Below are 22,372 nucleotides of genomic sequence, written 5' to 3'. Positions count from 1 at the left end.
AATATCCAATTTAGTTTTTCCAAGTCGGTGGACAGCTTGCCTAGATGGGGACTTGTTAAAAGAGGATAAGAATTCTTCATACTATTGAAATCCATCCAAAGGTAGCAGGGAACCAGGTGGGTCGGCACTATAATGAATTGAAGAGAAGAATCCCAGGTAATTTTATAGCAATAGGGGAATGTGGATTGGACGTGAGTCATGGGGGGGAAGATTTAAGAGAGCAGGTTAAGGTACTACGAGTACAATTAGAGTTGGCAAGAGATTGCAAGTTGCCCGTCGTGATTCACTGCCGAGGTAAAAACATAACTGACAGGTGCTTGGATATTATGTCGGAGATACTTGACAGGGATCATGGGGTCCACTGGCACTGTTTCTCGCAAGATAAAAGAACATACGAAAATATAAAACGGTGCTTTCCGAACACCAAATTTGGTATTTCTCCATTACTATTAATGGAGGATGCATATCCACAACTCCGCTCACAGGTTTGCGAGATGAGTCTAGAGGACATCATCCTGGAGAGTGATGCACCATACCTTCACCCTTAGAACTTTGAGGACAGTTCTCCGGTATTGATAAGATCCATTATACAGAAATTGTCCATCATGTTTAATATTCCAGGAAGGGAAATTGCTGACATCACCACCCGAAATACTCAGCAGCTATACAAATTTGAATAGCGTATCTTTGTGTGTATATATTTTTAACTGTAAATAACTATATGCGTGTGTGTATCATGTGGAACTGTAACAATTGTACTGTGTTGTAAAACTGTTATGTGAATTATGTGTATTTGATGTGTAACTGTAAATATTGTGCCGTTCTGTTGAATGACTTTCGTTTCAAAGGACCACTGGAAATATTAGGACAAAGGGGGGCTATTACTGACATGGTTAAATGACAGTAACACCTCAAGTTTTAAGTAAATCAATGAAAATATCATGATATCCGCGGGACAGTTTCTGACATGATTAAATGACAGTAACTTCATTCACAGTTTAAGGAAAACATAGCGGGACAAAGAGGACTTCAGGATAGAGAACTTTCATTAATCATTCTTTTTTTATAAATTTACATTATACCAACAATCTTTTCAGAGAGAAGGGTGAAGAATGTTGTAATTGACTTGTCCGGATCTGATTATCACCGAACCCGGACATTTACCTATAGCGTTACTGTCAACTTCCGGTGGTGAGTACTAACCAACATTGCAGAATAACCAGAGAGCTTGATGAAGACAGACGTCTAATTCTCAAGTCGTATCTGCTATTTGCCACATAATTACTTGGATAACTCAAGGTAACCTTACTTACTACATTTGTACTATATAAGTTCTAGTAACAAATACTATAATCCTTCCAATATGTATGAAACAACAGGACTGTCCTTTCATTGGCATTTCATGTCACGAATGAACAAAAATAACACATGCATAGTTATCAAAATATGAAATGTAACCTTATTTTAATAATAAAAGCAAATCTATTTGGTAAAGTCATGTTCTACGCTAATATGAAACAGCGGACGAATTTGTTATCTGGTATGATAATCAAATGACGTATGTTTTTTTGTCCCTTCAAATTTTTTTTCGCCATTATTCTATGTTCAATTCACAGCCGTTCTTTATAAATTCAGAAGCAGCATCGTAAGGTCCACCATTTAAAGTATTGGTCTGTAAATCAAAACTATAATACCTGTAAAAATAAAACAAATAGATTATAAATACTTATACAAATAAAACAAATAAATTATAAGTACCTGTACAAATAAAACAAATAGTTTATAAAACATGTAAAACCTGTACCAATAAAACAAATAATTTATAAGTACCTGTATCACTAAAACAAATAGATTATAAATACTTGTACCAATAAAACAAATAGTTTATACATATATGTCCAAATAAAACAAGCAGTTCATCAAATCCTTTCCAAATAAAATATTGTATATCAAATGCCATAATGTTTGTAATATTTGCTGTTTTTTTTTAATTACACAGTAAGATCATTGATGCTCAAAGAATATGATGCCGTACTCAGAAAATAGTGGTATGAAAACTGGACAAAAGTGGTAACAATATTATGCAAATTTAAAACGAAACATGGGCTCTCTGTCATAAAACTTTACTCAGTACTCAAAATATCATATTTCTTGTTACAAACATCAAATCCAGTATTCTGATTGGTTGGGTTTTGACTCTTGAGTACGATTATTTTATGACTGCAAGGTCTGATTTTATAAATAATATTTGAACATGGGGTTGTTTTATGTACTCTTGAATAAAATGAAGATGACATAATTTCAAGTCAAGGCACCTATACCTCATTTTAAGGTCTTCAATGATTATCTCAACCCATGCTGTATGGAAATTATAAAGGACCATTATTAGAAAAAGATGAACAAATTAAAAAGGGATGACAGGAAGGCCCATTAATTCATTCGGTATTATTTAATGGTCTACTTTCATTCCAGATATCAACTAACACCAGCCACAAGATTAACTGCTCCTCACGTACCACTGGCACAAAAAGAAAGTGGTGGAACCAAGGTTTCAATGAGAGATGAATTATTACGCTTACATGCGACTCATTTCTTCAAAAGATTATTAGAAAAATACTCGTTAGTCCTGAACCTTTCAGTATTTCTTACGAACTATATTCGCCTTCTGATTTGATGTGAAAAGAGCCCCTGAAAATTGGCCTACATCTCAAGGTAAAAATAAAACATTATTAGTAATGTATTTATCACAAAAAACATCTATGAATATAATGTGAACACAACATACTACTGTTGCCTTTAATAACAACATTGATCAATTTTCAATTTGCAATGATGAACAATAATTCTGCCTATGAAAAAAGTAAAATCACACAAATATTGAACTCCTATGAAAATTCAAAATGAAAAATCCCTAATCAAACGGCAAAATTAAAAGCACAAACACATCAAACGAATGGAAAACAACTGTCATATTCCTGACTTGAAATGAACTCTTAAAACATTTGTGTTTACTTCCGATTTTTATCGGATTTAATGTTATTAAATCTTAGGTTTTATGTTAATGGTTTGTGGACTGTGGACTGCTGTTTGTCTTTTTGTCCTTTTTTTTTTGAGAAAAAAAAACCTAAAAATCAAGACAAGAAAGAATTGATCTTAAAATACTGTAAAGAAAGCAAGAGCATTTAGCTAAAATATCTAAGGCATCCTACCAGTTTAACTGAAGTAATTTGGAATATATTTGATAAAAAGGTAAAAGTAAAAGGAAATTTTGTTTTCATTTGTCATAAATCAGGCATTTCTTTTGTCTGATCGGGGCTTTATATAGGTGATTATATCATATGGGGTTTTCTCAGTGTTGAAGGCTGTATGATGACATATAGCTAGTTTGGGTCACTATACACTCTTCAATATTTAACTATCTGACATAACGATAAAGTGTTGCATGTTCCGAAAAAGTATTACCCTACCGGTGGAATAGTTATCAAAGGTACCAGAATTATAACTATGCATTTAATATCAATGAAAACACAAGTAAACTTACATGTTAGATTTGAAGAAATAAACTGTCTGAGTGTCGTACAGCATTGCTGCTTCAGTCCCAGAGGGTAATCCAGGGAACTCTTCTGATAATAATTTGATCGATTCAGAACTGATGGTGAGGGTGGACAAATCTAATTGCCATACCATACTATCCTGAAAAAATGCGCAAGAGTCAACATCTGTTCGTTTATCGCTGAAGTGAAAATCATGATAAATAATAAAATATCTAAACAAGAAACTACCACCTTCAGAGGAGAACTTAAAAAATCCACTGTATAATTTACGAGTGAAACAAAATTAAAAGCATTAAGAAATGTGTTTATAAACAATAAATACATTTCATGTTTTCGTCGATTGATTCGAATAATATTTATAGATAAATACTACAGAAGAATGAAAGGAGGAGGTTCAGTAAGGTTTTGGCTCCAATATATAGCAGTTTTACAAAATTGTGAAAATGTTATCTTTAAGTTATTTACTGGAAAGTAGAATGCTTCTGGTACATAGATATGGGCTGTTTTTGACAATACTATGCACATATATCGGGTACTAGCATCATTAAGTCATGCTAAATTACTGAAATCTTCACAATTTTAACATTTTAGTTAAATTTTAGACGGTTTACGTCTTAAATGAAAGTGGCCGCATTCGTTTTCATTCATAATATCGAAATGTAAGTTGTATTTGATGATAATACATAACATATATAAAGGTTGAGGATGAACACGGATGCGGCAATTTCATTTTGACAAAAACCATTCGAAATTTTTTTTGCATATTTGATAGATTTTTTATATGAAAGCTTGAATCGGAGCGTTTTTAATGTCTAAATCAGTCAAAATCTTTCACATAAACTTATTGAATCAAATGAAATAGACACTTAAGTGTTTAAAAAGTGTCCAAAATCTTTCGTTAGATTACCCTGAAATTTGAGGCCAAAATCGGCCCTTTTACCGGACCTACTCCTTTGAGTAAAAGAGGAACGAAAGATACCAAAGGGACAGATTAAATTACATGATCATCGAAAAATCGATGTTTTGCAATAGGTCTCTTTTTTAAATTTCATAAAAAGGAGCATTCGATTGAAAATTTGAAATCCAACCAGATGGCTGCGTTTTTATACAACCAATGCACCCAGGTGACCTTCGCTGTGTATATCATGTATATATACATTCCATACGGCAGCAAAGCTTTCGTTCAGTCGTTACGGATCTAGAAAAAGTCCAGTAAACCAATTTAAAAAAAAAATTCTGAATTGAAATTATTACTTCTTAACAAGAACTGCAGTACATAAACAGTAACCACTTAAAACATAGAACGTAGAGTGGAACGAGCTTTAATGAAAAAATGTAAAGGTTTTATGTGGTTCCAGAAGGTTTAATTAATTACCGCAAAGACTAAATGAGATGTTTTGATAAAAATGCAACACCAGCTGTCATACACGTTGTTAAAAATATAGAGACAACTGGTTTATCTTAAGGATGAACATAGGTTTTATAAGTAAAATTAAATAAATAAGGAATTTAAAATTGATACTTTAAGCGGGAAGAGTATTATTGAAGGATCAAAATAAGCTAAACATATTAATAGGTAATGGAGCTCCTTTTTGGGATATTTGATTTATAAAATATGGCGGGAAAGGATGACTCGGACTTTTACCTTATATTTGCATTGGTATTATTTGGGTCTCGAATCAAACGAAAGAAAATCAAGAATCTGCTTAAATTTTGTCAAATGACATTGTATGAGGTATTAAGTCTTATGTTAAAAAGGTAAATAGGTGTTATGTGGCAAAATATTTGACTTTGTATTGTATAGCAAGGAGTCCGAAAATTTGACACTTATTCCAAAACCTCACCTAAGTACATCCTTAATTAGAAATAAAACGTTCTCTTAACAACAGCAGCTGAATTTTCAAGTTTCTTGTTATGCTTCTTGTGTTCAATTTCATTTTAATAAATATTAACTACTTACACCTAACATATACACCTGGTTTTCACTGACAGCAAATGCGGCACGTGTTTTCTCTGGCAAAATCTTTCTACCTTTTTCTTTTTTAATTTTCAGCACCCTTGTACGTGTTCCTTCAGAGTCGAATTCATATATCTTTTTGCCTGTTATTATAAAACAATGAATATATACATGAATTTTGTTTTATATCATATGCACGAATCTGGGAGTTACGCCAATACAAAAGAGAGCGTCTGTTTTGACTATTCTGGATGTAAAGATACGTTGCATCATCCAGTTATCGAAGTAAAACTGAATACGGTGACTCCAATCGGCAATCCTCGGTAGAATCCGCTACTCTCCTTCTAAGGAATCGGCCGAGTTGAGACGAATGACGGTGACTCGTTTGGACCGAGTATTATGCTATTTGTTAGTAAAATTTCTTTGGAATGCTTAGAATGGAATGGACTTTGAATGTTTTAAATCAAAAGAGAAACATTTATAATAATAAACCTTATAAGGTGTATGATACGAGAAGTGAGATATGTGAATAGGATTTGTGACCCAGATATTTGCTAGTGGTTATTCAAATTATGAGCACATCCATAAACCTTTCAAAACATTAACAAATCGTTTCTTTATAACCTTCCTTACTTCTGTGAGAATGTTATGAAGAGAGTCATAATAGGAAACGTATGCACTGGAATATCGTATCTCTTGAAAAATATACATGTATACTTCTTATTCAGATACTGGAATGTTGTTTCATAGAAATGGAAAATTCACAATGGAAAATCCGTATCTATAATATTGGTTTAACCAACCATCACTGGCAATTGCAAACTTTAATTCAGTATATGAAGCAATGAAGCAGACTTGAAAATTGCATGTGGAAGTTTTATAGTCACGCGTAATACAAAATGTGTATCTAATTCAGTTTAAAAGAACAACACTTGAAGGAATAAGCATTTCAAAAAGAAACTGAGAAAGTTTTATTTACCTTTTATGAGATATATGTTATTCGTGTCCGGTAGAGTAAAAGCACCATCTACCTTCCTTGGAGATTTTTTAAAAACTTTTTTTGTTTTGTCAGTTCTATATAGTCCACTTTCAGCAGTCATCATCATTACGTGTTTTGGTTTAACGAAAAACAAATACTCTCCATTTGTATCTATAAAAAAAGGTGGTTTTGTTTATGAAAGGAAGAGAATGATATACATGCTACATTGCGATATATTTTGAATGAAACAGACAAAAACTATTGGAAAAGAATAGATTACAACTACACAAGTACTTGATTAAATCATAAATTTGAAGAAAAAAAATGATTCCGCCAATAAGAAAGCAATTTAGACCTTAAATCACCTTGACGCTCTTCAACTTCGTACTTGTTTAGCCTTTTGAAATTTCTTTTGGGTCGAGCCTCATTAACGAGTCACTGATGAGTCTTTGGGTTTCTCTCGTCTGGCGCTTATGCAATAAATATCAATCCTGGTATTTATGATGAGTTCATTTAGTACCTCAATTTTGCGATCAAGTTAAGAATTTTTCGTATTCGTGAGATAATCTTCCTTACAATTTGTATCGTTTGACTATACATTATCCCTTGCGTCTGTTTGAAGAAGCTTAACGTTACAACACTTCGATTTGCAAATATTTACACGTTACAAAAAATAGATTCATATTTAAACTTTAATTACATATTGAAAATTCTAATCGCATGTAGTCTTTTAGCACGAATCCATTGCAAAATAAAATTGTATTTTACGAAACATACTTTTAATTGTAGCTTCATAACCATTAAAGCACAGTTCCGGTCTGTTGTCTACAGGAGGCGGCGTCACTGTCACACCTGGAGTAGGTCTTGGAGCATCAGTGGGTAGAGGATCAGTGGGTGAAGGATCAGTGGGTGAAGGATTTTGTTGTTCTCCTACAAGAATTAAGTTTGGTCTGTTGAGTATATCATACGCAGGAAAAAGTGCGCACATGAAAACATGAAAAAAAACATGTGTTTTACATGCTTGGTAAGATATAGGCATTTTACATGCCTTTCCAAACGCACGTTTCACGTACGTAAAATATACATAAAAGATGCGTGACGATTTTTCCTGTTTAATTTCAAATCATTTTGGATTTCAAATACAAAATCCAATTGTAACGCTCAACTAAATCCATTTATTGAACGACTAAGAAGATAAAACCAGCGTGCACGTACATCACTTCTTTTCTTAATGTTCGGTTTCATCACCTCTTCAATTTTTGAATTATTAAGAATGTTTTCTTCTGATGTTTCAGACTCGTTGAAACCTTGTTCTGGAATTATTTCCAAAATGATACAAGTGGAAAATAGAAATGAATTTAATAAATATCATAATTAAACTTATGACTCTGTGAAATTAATTTTGTACTTACAATAAGTACTTTTAGCAATATTTTTTTTTCAAATTGTATTACCAATCAAGCCAGTCCAAATTTTGAGAAAAAGGGTGAGGGGTAAAAGAAATGATTTTACCAGAAACATGTACATCCCATATCACTGTTTCTTTTCAAATTTCTTAGACATGTTTTATTTTTTTTCATTTATAGCAAAGAAGTTGGATTTATATCAATTGTGTTCTTAAAACAGAGAAAAATCACAAATTTACAAAAATTGACAGCATGGTGAATTTGACACGAAAAAGCATCAAAATATGATCAACGTATTCTTACATTAACACCTGTCTTTTAGATTTTTTTAAAACTTAAATTTATTCAGATTGGTCCACTTCATCTTTATTGAAGCACGAAAAAAAGTTAAGTATTGGAACTGTTGGGCTGGTGATACCCTCGGGGACGAAACGTCCACCAGCAGTGGCATCGACCCAGTGGTGTAAATAGTTATCAAAAGTACCAGGATTATAATTTTATACGCCAGACGCGCGTTTCGTCTACATAAGACGATAAAAATGGGAAAACAAGCAAAAATTTCAAAAAATTTGAACCTACCGTTTTATCAGAAAAATTACACTGGTTATAAAGCAGTTTGACAAGCACTTATTTTGATCATCGAGAAACTTAATATTCCCTAAACAACACAACGTAATTAAAACGTTTAGTTGGTTTTACAGAGTTATCTCCCTGTAGTGTTAAGTACCATCTTAAATCCTTTCATATCAAATACGTTTTTTCTTTTTTTAAAGGCCCATGGGAATATCCTCTTATTGAACGTGTATACCTTATTCTAATTACTTTGTTTTCTTTTAATCAATGGAACCCATCCTCTTACTGAACATTTGTATCCCTTCGTCTAAAATACGTTTTTATTTTCCTCGCCACTGGAACCCATCCACTTACCCCCCCCCCCCTCATATAAAATGCGTTTTTATTTTCAAGGCCTCTGAAACCATCCTGCATTTGATGAAGTTTAAATCCCTTCATCTGAAATACATTTTTATCTTTTTTTCAGGCCCATTGACCCAATGCTCTTACTGAATGTTTATATACCCTATTATAAATTACTGCGTTTTCTTCAAGACCAATGGTACTCATCCTCTTACTGAACGTTTTTATCTCCTCATCTAAAATACGTTTTTATTTTCCAGGCCTGGAATCCATCCCGCTTTTACTAAACATTTAAACCCCCTAATCTAAAATACGTTTCTTTCTAGGCCTCTGGGACCAATCCTTTTACTGAACGTATTAATCACTTCAACTAACTTTCAGGTATCTGGGACCCATCCTTTTACTGAATGTTAAATCCCATAATTTTCTGTAATTTATATAATTATTTATTCAAATAAAAATAAACTATAATAGAATAAAAAAGAATGTCAGTTTCATCAAATCTACTTATGATTAATGACTAAAGTATTATGTCTTAAAATGAAAATGTTTACAATGGTCTTGAAATATTAACAGTGAAATTTCAACGTGGAAATTATTCTTTAAATTGCTTTAGGACATTCCGGACTGCCGTATTTCAATCTTGCACATACTAAGTAGGGTAATGATTTTTATAAAAGAATTATGAGACCACTAGTCCTTTTGAAGCAGCTTGTATATCTCCTTCTTTCAATGGACTTGTATTTCGATGCTTGATTTTCAATACGGTTTTTTTTATATTGTGTTTGTTGTTATATACTAAGTATACGGTTTTTTTTATATTGTGTTTGTTGTTATATACTAAGTATATATATATACAACTCGTCTAAACATCAACCCAACAATGTTAGATCTGTAAATTTGCTTTCGCAAATTTTTGGTTCTTCCCTCGCCGGGATTCGAACCCATGCTACTGTGATATCGTGACACCAAATCGCCTGCACTGCAGCCGTCCCGCTAGACCACACGACCACCTGGGCTCTCTTTTAAAAGAGCTTTCGCTGGCCGTGAGTTACCTTTCCACGTCAGTTTTAATCTAGCGGCGTACTACAGTACATGATATATATATATACTTAGTATTCTAATTTAAAACTGTTGAGGAAAGGTAACACCCGGCCACCAAAAGCTTTATTTTTGTGAAGTCTAGGTTGACGATTGGTCAAGCGTGTCGGACACAGTGCAAGACGTTTTGTTGTCACGATATCTCAGCAGCATGAGTTCGAATCCCGGCGAGGAAAGAAAAAAAAAGGAATGTACATAACCCTGTATCAACATCACTGCTAGTTATCCGATGGGTAAATCTGTTGTTGAGTTGTCACTGGTTCACACGTACTTATAAATATAATTATTTCTGTGACTGTATCATTGTATGTATGTCCTTTGCAATAGATATTTTATCTGATCTGTAATAATTCCATCTGCATGCTTTATATATTATGTACGGAATACCACGCCAGATTAAAACTGACGAGAAAAAGTAACACCCAGTCACTGACGGCTTTATTATTGTTAAGCCTAGGTGGCCGAGGGGTCTAGCGCGTCAGATATAGTGCAAGGCGAGTTGGTGTCACGGTATCTCAGAACCATGAGTTCGAATCCCGACGAGGAAAAAACAAAAATTTGCGAAAGAAAATGTACAGATCTAACATTGTTGGGTTGATGTTTAGACGAGTTGTATATATTTATATATCATAAGTACGTCTGAACAAGTGACAACTCTACAACAGATTTATCCATCGGATCACAAGCAGTGATGGTGATACATGGCTGTGAACATTCTGTATATACAACTCGTCTAAACATCAACCCAACAATGTAAGATCTGTAAATTTGCTTTCGCAAATTTTTTGTTCTTCCCTCGCCGGGATTCGAACCCATGCTACTGATATATCGTAACACCGAATCGCCTGCACTGTAACCGGCGCATAAGACCACACGACCATCTGGGCTTCATATATATAAGAACGTCTGAACAAGTGACAACTCTACACAGAATTATTCATCGGATCACCAGCAGTGATGGTGATACATGGCTGTATACATTCGGTATACACAACTCGTCTAAACATCAGTCCAACAATGTTAGATCTGTAAATTTGCTGCCGCAATTTTTTTCTTTATATATATATATAATTTGTTTATATATCAACCGAACAATTTTCGATCTGTTTTGTTCTGCCCTGGTCGGGATTTGAACACATGCTTCTGAGATATCATGACACCAAATCACCTTGCACTATGCCAGACGGACTAGACCACTCTACAATAGTAAAACTTTCTGTACATTTCCTCGTCAGTTTCAATCTAGCGTCGTAACACAGTTCGTGCTATTTAAAGCATGAAGATGGAATTTTTACAGATCAGCTGAATAATTTATCGTAGAGGATCTTACAAATTAATATAGAATGCAGTCTCAGAAATAGTTATATCATTAGTACGTCTGAACAAGTGACAACTCTACGACTAATTTTTATCCTATATACGATCTTTCTTACGAGGGCACTGAATCGTAAAGAGTAACGATACGTGTACACAATAAATTAATTATATAAGCGCCTAAAAAGTGTACAAAACAACAACAATAATAAAAAAGGAAACATTAAATGAATATATCTATACATATTCCGGATAACAAATATCCTTCATCGGTTTGATTATAATGTGAATTGAATCGTATGAGTCTATTCTGATTTAACTATAACAATCTTGAATTTTATGCATTAAAACGTTTGTACATTTCTAAAATTTCAAAAATGACGTGTATATCCAATTCTCTTTTTTCTTTTGTCATTGTAACATATCAAACATCAACATTTTCTTTTAAAATGTAATGGCAATCTTTAAATTTCGTCAAATGAATATGGAATTTTTGTTATTTGTAAAAAACTTATACTAAAGTAGTCTTACCGTACTGAGAACGTATGCCGGCTATGTCGTCTGGGTGAAGTTGGTAGTTTGGTATATATCCAGTGTAATACGGTGCCATCAATGCATCATCATTTTCTGAATGGTCAAGGCCAAGAGAATGTCCGAATTCGTGTGCAGCAACAATGAACAGATCTGTACCGGTTTTATTGACAACCCAAAGTTCGCCGTCGTCAAAGTGGGCATCGCCATTTTGAGGGTAAAATGCATGAGCAAGCACACCTCCTGGAAAATTATCAATCAATGATGTCAATGATGATAATTATATAGTAACTAATAAAAAAAAAAAGTCGAAATCTTCGAACGAGTAAACGATCAATACATTAATTGTACATACATTATTTGCATTGCTCTGATTTTAAGCCTAGAAACTGTATAAATTTGCGTCATCACCTTCGAAGCAATTAGCCTCTACCGACACAACATTCGCTATATAATGTTAAGAAAGGCTGTATTCTGTTTTAAATCAAACAAATTCAATTTAATCAACCAAATCGTGAATTTCATATAAATGTATCTGATTCTATGCCTTTAAAATGATCAAACATGTTTGATGCAGATTTAATTGTTGGACTTACTCTTAATTCGTGTCGTTATTCATTATGAAAATGAAAAAAAATGTCTCTCATGCCTCGTTCACACGTACATTTAATTCGAATTGAATTCAAATCGAATGCGAATCAAATTCGCTAATCGCGTTCACACAATCTTCGTTTTTAATTCGAATTGATTCGAATTGGCCAAATCGCATTATCCATTTCGCATTAGAAATGCGTTTTTGTTAATACGAATTGAAAGTTAACGTCGTTTGGACAGTAAGCGAATTTGACGCGCATTGCAATTCCAATGAGAATTTACGTTTGAACGTAAAACGTTTCGAATGCTTTTAAAACTAATTCGAATTATTTAATCCGATTCGAATTTTAAATACGTGTGAACGCAGAATCATTCTTCACCATGAATGATTGAAAATGTAACGTACCTTCGCCATCGAAAGGGTCATTATCACCATGAGAACCTGTCACAAATTTTATTTTAATATCCTCCCCGGAACTAACTTCTGTAAAGGACAAATCTGCCACGTCCGACCAGGCTTTAAGTGCTCTAGCTATTTCAGACCTATTAAACAAAAAGTGTAGCGATAAGGACCTATAATACTAGCTAGAGCTTCATTGACCTGGTTAGTTCAGATCTATGTAACGAGGGTAGGCTGGTTTTTATAAGTGCTCTTGCTGGTTTAAATTTACACATTAAGGAAAAAAACTGTCAGGTAAGGTTTTAAAAGTGATCTTGCAAGTTCATATGTATTATACAGAAATTAAAACAGAGGCTAGGTTTTTAGAGCTCATTTTAAGTAGAATCTATTCAAAGAAAAAGAAAACTGGTCAAGGCTTTGTAGTTAAAATGAAAAATGGAGAAATGCGAAATGATTGCTGATCAAATCATATATATAATATATATACGAATAACGATCATCAGCAGACGATGTGGGGTATATATCAATGATACAACGAACAAAACAGAACCAAAAGACATGCAGATAGCTATAATGGTTTAACAAAAGTAGAGAACAACCAGGCAATTCAAACGCTGTCAATCAACACAGCATGCAAAAAACAACTGCCATATTCCTAACTTAATACAGAAATAAACCTGGTTTCATATTTGATCTAAAACTAGAATGACAACAACATTTAGTGTCATCAGTAGACAAATTTCACAATGTGTGTAGCTTTTAATCTACCAGAGTATTTAACAGTAGGCAAAAAAAATCCTTAAAAATTCCATTGAAACTTTTCCAAAATAATGAAAATTATCAAGATATCACATACGACAACTTCTGACAAGATTACGTTCTGGAGAAATGTAAATACAATTGACTAGCTTTAAATAGATGTTTAAGTTTCACTCCTCTTAATCTCTATCAATAGAAAAAACAAAACTTACATAACAAATATCTGTGATGATGCCTAGATTAAAATAAGTACAGGAAAAGCCATTAACTTTAAGAAATTGATAAGATTGATAGCCCAAAGAAAATATATCAAAGAATGATCACGGCTAAGATCCAAGTACGTTACATAACTATGTTCTGCGTGTTTTTATATGCTTAACGTCCAGTGGCAAATGTTTCATGCATGTTCAGGACGAATGTAATCAAAACTGCTTACCGGAGTTCACATTCAAAAGTTGAATTTATCAGTTTTAACTGCAGTGCATGTATCAAGAAAATACAGGTGCTAATTTCAAACAATAAATGAAAGATTATGAAATGCAACATTGTTAGGAATTTAAAAAAATAAACGATAGATTAAGAAATGCAGGATTGTTAGGACAGATCACTATGACGATCATAATACCAGACTGCACGTAGTATCTTAAAATCAAGACATTTGAAGAATCAAGATTACCAAAACGGGCAAGGTTCAAATAAAATTGAGAATGGAAATGGGGAATGTGTCAAAGAGACAACAACCCGACCATAGAAAAAACAACAGCAGAAGGTCACCAACAGGTCTTCGATGTAGCGAGAAATTCCCGCACTAAGAGGCGTCCTTCAGCTGGCCCCTAAACAAATATATACTAGTTCAGTGATAATGAACGCCATACATATTCCAAATTGTACACAAGAAACTAAAATTAAAATAATACAAGTACTCGTGAATGTTCAGTCTTATAAACAGAAATGAAACTGAGGTAGTACGAAGTCACCTCACGAGTGCAAGTTTTCAAAGATTTCAGCGTTTTTCTATTACCATAAGGAACGTTGGTGATATTTGTTTTTAAATATTTTGTGTATTGCTTCCAAAAGATAAAACAGGTCAATATAATGAGCAACTCTCAGACATAAGTTAAAGTACTTACTTTAAAACCGAATTCGACAAACGATCACTGAAATTAGTAACTCTCCAACTCAAATTCTTTTTCGTCCATTTTGGCCCTATGAACATAAGTAAAATTGTTATAGATATTGCCATGCTATGCAGATATATCTATAATACTAAAATAACGAGGTCCAATTTGTCAGCCGTCATCACGTAAAAACGATGAATCTAAGAATTCTCCTTTATATAAAGTTAACATAGGACAATGGTGTTGATTAAAAATTACACCACTCCAGACCCTTTTGTTTTCCACATAATTAATATTGCCAATAATTAACAAGTTCAGGGGCGAATCCGATACCGATACCAATAGTATATTCACCTGTTACCTAGCTATTTCTTTATCTGAACGTTCCGCATCTGACAGGCGCACCACCAAGATTTTGCTATATTCACGGGTCATAGTCGCAGGGTTGACACTACTAAATTCAAGCATTGTCACATTGTTCCATATTGCAGTATTTCAATCAGTCCACTTTTATTTTTTGTCTATCTGATGAGTTAAGCCTTTTTCAACTGATTTTATAGTTCGTTCTTATGTTGTACTGTTATACCACTGTCCCAGGTTAGGGGGAGGGTTGGGATCCCGCTCACATGTTTAACCCCGCCACATTATTTATGTATGTGCCTGTCCCAAGTCAGGAGCCTGTAATTCAGTGGTTGTCGTTTGTTTATGTGTTACATATTTGTTTTTCGTTCATTTTTTTTTACATAAATAAGGCCGTTAGTTTTCTCGTTTGAATTGTTTTACATTGTCTTATCGGGGCCTTTTATAGCTGACTATGCGGTATTGGCTTTGCTCATTGTTGAAGGCCGTACGGTTACCTATAGTTGTTAATGTTTGTGTCATTTTGATCTTTTGTGGATAGTTGTCTCATTGGCAATAATACCACATCTTCTTTTTTATATGACTTTCTAAGATGGCGATACGAATACAAAAAATTTGGACTTAAAATAAGGCGTATAGCTACAGTTCTCAATTTATTAGCCTGCATGACGTAAAACAGCGAATCCAAGAATTCAACTTTATAACTAATATAGGCCATTCCAGGCCCTTTTTTCCAAATAATTAATATTACCAATAATTGATAAGTTCCAGGTCGACGGGTTCAAACAGAAAGATTTTGAAAGCATAGAAAACTGTGCATCTTATAATCGCCATGACTTTATCAGATGACAATACCAATACTAAAATAAGGCTCACGCATAGTTATATACTTTAATTCAGTCACGGACCCGCAATATAACGGGTGTGTCCTAGTTAATATTAAATGTGTGATGATTTTGTATCTAAGGCTAGATTGTTTACATTGGTTACAGTTCGGCAGAAGCCTTATTTTATGCATTGTATATATACTTTAATAAAACATAGTAAAGATTTGGATGTTTCGCGGGTAAACTTTGGGTCAGGTCAAATGTACAGGGGTGTTCCTTAGGAAACTCAGATACGAGTAACGAGACATTTTGTTAGAACACCCCTCCTTCAAGAATGGTACAGCTCACATCGGGGTATATAAACAGGAGAGAATCCTAGCTCAGGGTCGATTGTCATAAGTCTTCGGAGACATAAGACCAAGGTACGGTACGTTTATATTCGAGATCGCTGTCTCTTATATATACATGATATATTAGATATTGTGTTAATATTACTAAGTGTAATAAAGAACAGGTTGGTGCCTGTTAGAAATACGGACTTGTACGTTTACAAGTTGAACCGTATTGTACCGTATAGGACAAGTGTGAGTCTGTGTGACCACCTTGTAACGTACATAATTGTACCAGAGGAACAAAGACGAAGTGTGTAGGGTACATTATTGTACCAGGAGGACAAGTTTGTTCTTGACCCAGGACAAATTTGTAAGAGTACACATTTGTACCAGTGTATATATTTTGAGTAGAATAGTTTATAGATAGTTTATTAAAAATTGCAAAGAGCAGTTGTACATATTTTGGTTCATTGACGTTAATATTTGAATAAACCTTATTTGTTATATGTTTTGTAAATAGAGCAATTTTGGATCCAGTATCAAACTGGTAACGGACTCATTCTAAATAGAAACAGACACGCTTACCCTGTGTACACGTTACAAATGTAAGTAACTGAAAATATGTCAAGAAGACTTTCTTTTATCTCAAATTGTTACATTTTGTCTATCAATTTATCTATAATGTCATAATTGTTATTTCCAGTGATAGGACATCGTTTGCCTTAACGAAAGTGGATACAGTATAAAAGCTATGTTTTAAAGACAACCGTGTATAAAGTGCGCCTAGTACGGCAACTGTAAGAGTAGGTCGACGATTGGGAGTGCTTGGTTAGTTCCTATTAACCCTGGTTAGTTCCAATTTTAATACCGACTTGTAAAAAGACGTATGCGAAGATTTTATTACTTGAAAAAAAATTGCATCTATTTTATGACATTCAGTTCCGTTGAATTATGTATACGAATCAGGGTGTACTTTTTGCAAACTTAAAAATGTCCCTTTCCTTTCGGCGGATTCTTGACTGAAGGAATTTACACAGACTTCAAACATGCCGACAAAAGGAAAATAAATATTGCTCAAGTGTTGTTATTTGAAAGCTATCGTATGAAATGACTTTGCAACATTGAAAAAAAACGGTAAAATGAAACGTGTATTTATCAATCGTTTAGTTACAAAAAAATCTATTGACACTAAGTCACGTCGGGTGTAGCTATTTCAATCATCGTTGCATTGTTAGCTAGATAACACGTGACCAGTTTAAATTCATTGACACTAACGCTAGTCGTCTGGTGTAGCTATTTCAATCATCGTTGCATTGTTAGCTAGATAACACGTGACCAGTTTAAATTCGTTGACACTAACGCTAGTCGTCTGGTGTAGCTATTTCAATCATCGTTGCATTGTTAGTTAGATAACACGTGACCAGTTTAAATTCATTGACACTAAAGCTAGTCGTCGGGTATAGCTATTTCAAATATCATTGCAATGTTATCAAGATAACAAGTGATTAGTTAAAATGCATTGACACTAAAGCTAGTCGTCAGGTGCAGCTATTTCAATCATCGATGCATTGTTAGCTAGATAACACGTGACCAGTTTAAATTCGTTGACACTAACGCTAGTCGTCTGGTGTAGCTATTTCAATCATCGTTGCATTGTTAGTTAGATAACACGTGACCAGTTTAAATTCATTGACACTAAAGCTAGTCGTCGGGTATAGCTATTTCAAATATCATTGCAATGTTATCAAGATAACAAGTGATTAGTTAAAATGCATTGACACTAAAGCTAGTCGTCAGGTGCAGCTATTTCAATCATCGATGCATTGTTAGCTAGATAACACGTGACCAGTTTACATTCATTGACACTAAAGCTAGTCGTCAGGTGTAGCTATTTCAATCATCGTTGCATTGTGAGCTAGATAACAAGTGACTAGTTTAATTTCTTCGACACTAAAGCTAGTCGTTGGGTGAAGCCATTTGAATCATCGTTGCATTGTTAGCTAGATAACACGTGACCAGTTTAAATTCATTGACACTAAAGCTAGTCGTCGGGTATAGCTATTTCAAATATCATTGCAATGTTAGCAAGATAACAAGTGATTATTTTAAATGCATTGACACTAAAGCTAGTCGTCGGGTGCAGCTATTTCAAATACCATTGCATTGTTAGCTAGCTAACACGTGACCAGTTTAAATTCATTGACACTAAAGCTAGTCGTCAGGTGTAGCTATTTCAATTATCATTGCAATGTTAGCTAGATTACAGGTGGCCAGTTTAATTCATTGACACTTAAGCTAGTCGTCGGGTGCGGCTATTTCAATCATCGTTGCATTGTTAACTAGATAACAAGTGACCAGTTTAATTCATTGACACTCAAGCAAGTCATTGGGTGTAGCTATTTCAATCACCATTGCATTGTTAGCTAGATAACACGTGACCAGTTTAAATTCATTGAAACTAAAGCTAGTCGTCATGTTTATGGTATTATAAAATACCATTGTATTGTTAGCAAGATAACAAAAGACCAGTTTAAATTTCAAAGTATTGATTGCTAATTATATTGTGGAGTCGTTTCCTACAATAAATACAATCGAGAACAGAAATGGAAAATGTGTCAAATAGACAACAACCCGACCGAAGGGGAGAACATAGACCAAGGCTACCAATGGGTCTATAACAAAGCGAGAAAATCTTACACCGCATCAGGTGGCCCCTAAACAAAATGTGTACTAGTTCAATAAAAATGGACGTTACACCAAACTTTAAAACATATGAAAGCAAATTTCAATTATACATGCAGCATTAATAGCACAATGGTCATAATTTCAATATGTAATGCAATTACAGATATTGTAACGATAGTATGACCCAACTACATCATCAGTGCATGATTTATATAATTTGTATATATTAAGTAGAGACAAAATTGTATATATAGGCACCTGTTTTATATGGTTTTGGTAAACCATCTGAACTGGGCTCCATATCCGGAACACCACATCTTGGTGTGTTCATCTTATGTATGGTGTCTTGATCCAGTTTGCCTGTTATAGGCAGATTGTTAAACTTCTGAAAGGACCTGTAAATTTATATATTGTTCATTAATATCAGTATGTTGCTTGTCTGTAAAGACTTTTAATTCAAACTAAGAATTTTAAATTTCATTTAAAATTTTTTGTTAGAAAAATATTCTGAAACACTTGATTATGTGTCGGCAAGATTTTTATGTGTTCCCCTTTTCATATGGTCTGTGTTTTATTCCGTCAACAGAGGGGGTTCAAATGGAAACAGTATGGTCACCCTCCGCCCTCCAAAATAAAATATCAATCATTATAAAGTAATGAAAAAAGAAGATGGTATGATTGCTAATGATACAACTCTCAACCAGAAACTTAATTAGATATAAGTTGCAACTTTAGGTCACGGAATGGCCTTCAACAATGAACAAAACGCATACCAAAAAGCAAGCTATGCAATAAAGAATAATTCAAACGAGAAAACGAATGGCCTGATCTATGCACAAAACATAAACGAAAAAAAAAATAAAATATGAAGAGCAATAAATAATTGTGTGTGCCTAACTGTCATAGTGTAATAATTCCAAAATATTTGTTAGATCAAGAATTAGCAAAGTCTTTCAATATAAATTGATTAACTTCTGAATTCAAAGTTATCATTTCAAAAGTGATGAATAAGGAAAAACATAAGTGGTAACTTCATTTATTAATTGATTTATTACAGGTGATAATGTTTTAATAATTTTCCTCCCTCTCTATGAAATAATGGACCATGGACTTTTGACCTTTCCTTAATTTCTACAATTTTATTACATGCATTTGCGGAAAGGGGATTTAAGTGGAACCCAAGTGAAAAAAAGTTTATGAAATACCCACATATGTAGCGCCATAAAAGAAGAAAGATAATTTAACCTCTAATAAAACATATTAGAATATTTCTGCATTGCTGTTTACTTTGATTATTGATTGTTGGTGTTTTAACGCAACTTTAAAGAGCCACATTTGGGCTATTTCGTAGTGGTCAGGTTTTATAGGTGGAGGAAGCCACAGTGCCCGTAGAAAACCAACGACCTTCGATAGGATAACCTAGTCAATTAGGATTGGAGCCGAAAACATCCGCATGAGCGGGATTCGAACTCACAACCTCATTGTTGACTGGCAAGTGATTAAAGAAGTAAAACTATTTAGACCACTGTGTCACCGAGGCCCCCTGTTTAATTTGAATTGTATATGCTAATTGATATTTTTTCATTATAATAATATATTAATTATAGTACACACTCATGCATGTATTTGTAAACGGATTATTTTGAATAAATAGGACACGTTACTTTAAAAATGACGAATTTGATCATACAAAAAATTGAAATTGAATAATTTATTTAAAAAGCGGATATCGTAAATAAATCACATAAGTAAAAATGAAATCGGGAAAATTTATTAATTTAAAATTAAACGGATCTTCCGGTATGATTATGCCATCGAATTCTTAGATGCGGATTAAATTGTCCACCCAAACTGAAAGAAGCTTAAGTTGTAGTCCTAAATTTTAGAATCAAATAAAAAAAAAAACCCGCTTTAGTTAGGTTTCACAGGTCAAGAAATAGAAATTTGGGAAACACTTCATGCATGGAGTAATAGCATTTTGGCGATCAATGTCTCCGTTCAGTAATGCTCGAGGCCTAAACATCAAAAAGCTCATACAAACGTTTTAACTGATAAAAAAACACAAACTTTAAAGCAGTAATATACTAAGTAAGTCATGAAGTACTTTAAAAACATTTGTATGCGGTAGTATAACCATTTACATTGTCATCTTTTACGATACAGCAAGAAATAAACAACATTCAGTAGTTGTCATTAATTTTGTTGCTGTATATTATATCCGATTTTCATGCATTATATTTTACCGGCCGTTTGTTTTCTCGTTTGAATAGTTTTCAATTCTCCATTTTGGCCTTTTACAGCTTATTATGTGATATAGACCTGTACTTATGCAGTGTACGCTATATTTCATTTAAAATCTCAAAATCTAGTGTTCATGGAGTCCTGTTGATAGAAAGATATACTAGGGCAAATAAGATTAAATTTTATTGTTTTTCAATAACTTTTTTCAAATGCAGTGTAAACCATTCAAATTATATCTAAGAATAAATTTTACTGTCAGTTATGTTTTTTTAAAAGTAAGTCACGATATCTTAGCTAATACTTGATACTTACTTTAAAGCCTCTATCCTCTCAGAGGTACTGTGCAATTTGAATGATTTAGCGCTTGACATATAACCAAATTGTTCGAGATAACTCTGAAAGTAGATATTGCTTTGCATACTAATTTTTATCATATGTTTAGTAGTAAATACAGTAGTTTTGCATATGTGATAAATAGCCTGCTGTTTAATCCATTTCGCGCAACTTTGATGCGCACCCTTTATCGCATACCCTTTATCACACCCTACCCTTTATCGCATACCCTTTATCACACCCCTACTTTTTTTTTTTTTTTTTTTTTACATAGTCAGTTTTGGTTTTTTTTTGCTTTAAGAAAAATTTTCCTCAAAATAGGTAAATTTTTTGAATGACGTCATTGTTTGGTATGCGACGTCACGAACGTCGAGTTATCATATTGTATGTGACGTCACGAACGTCAAGTTTTCATATATTTTTTGGCACACTAAATGCAACTATGAAAAATACAAAACACACAAATTAATACAATAATAAACAAAATATTTTTAAAATAACAGCACGCAAATTGTAAGGTAACCCAGGTGCTTCGGATAAGTAATTGAGCAGTTCTTTTAAGGCCTTTGAAACAAGACAAAAGTAGAACTGAAGGTAACCCAGTGCTATGGATCAGAAAACAGTTCATATAATATAATACTCTTCTGTTGAAATATATGATAAAGTGTATAATACATGGCAAAATCCGTATCACATGCCGTATCACCCTCGACCAATATCATCCCTCGGGCCTAAAGGCCCTTGGGCTGATATTGATGTCTCGGGATGATACGACATATGATACGGATTTTGCCATGTATTATTCTCTATATACAAATGAGTAATGTAATATTGAGTGCATTGAAGGAAATTTCAACATATGAGAGTGTTACAGATCCAGGGATATATATTTTCGTAATAAATTCTGCTGATACTAGATTTTTAAAGTGTAAGAATTTATCCCAATTGTTTGAAGAGAGCTTACCA

General features: G+C 33.5%; 1 protein-coding gene across 1 annotated transcript; it reads right to left on the bottom strand.

Moving 5' to 3' along the window:
• Positions 1 to 1,433: 1,433 nt before the first annotated feature.
• Positions 1,434 to 21,496, bottom strand: LOC139528461 (stromelysin-1-like). Its single transcript, XM_071324444.1, has 10 exons — positions 21,386 to 21,496; positions 19,091 to 19,227; positions 14,641 to 14,716; positions 12,758 to 12,894; positions 11,758 to 12,000; positions 7,268 to 7,420; positions 6,491 to 6,661; positions 5,515 to 5,654; positions 3,542 to 3,693; positions 1,434 to 1,694 (listed from the first exon to the last, which is right to left on the bottom strand). The coding sequence occupies exons 1-10, from the start codon at positions 21,490 to 21,492 to the stop codon at positions 1,595 to 1,597; spliced, it is 1,416 nt and encodes a 471-aa protein (XP_071180545.1). The 5' UTR covers positions 21,493 to 21,496; the 3' UTR covers positions 1,434 to 1,594.
• Between the last annotated feature and the right edge of the window lie 876 nt (positions 21,497 to 22,372).

The sequence above is a fragment of the Mytilus edulis genome, chromosome 6 (assembly GCF_963676685.1).
Source record: "Mytilus edulis chromosome 6, xbMytEdul2.2, whole genome shotgun sequence".
Lineage (NCBI taxonomy): Eukaryota > Metazoa > Mollusca > Bivalvia > Mytilida > Mytilidae > Mytilus > Mytilus edulis.
This window is presented reverse-complemented; position numbering and strand designations above follow the sequence as displayed.

What these genes read in the sequence shown, in the direction of transcription:
- LOC139528461 (XM_071324444.1), bottom strand. Translation starts at nt 21,492, where the DNA reads ATGCAAAGCAATATCTACTTTCAGAGTTATCTCGAACAATTTGGTTAT. An exon ending in CGGCATACGTTCTCAGTACG is followed by an intron (nt 7,421 to 11,757) that starts GTAAGACTACTT and finishes TAATTCTTGTAG; the next exon opens with GAGAACAACAAAATCCTTCA. An exon ending in TAACATATATCTCATAAAAG is followed by an intron (nt 5,655 to 6,490) that starts GTAAATAAAACT and finishes TTATAATAACAG; the next exon opens with GCAAAAAGATATATGAATTC.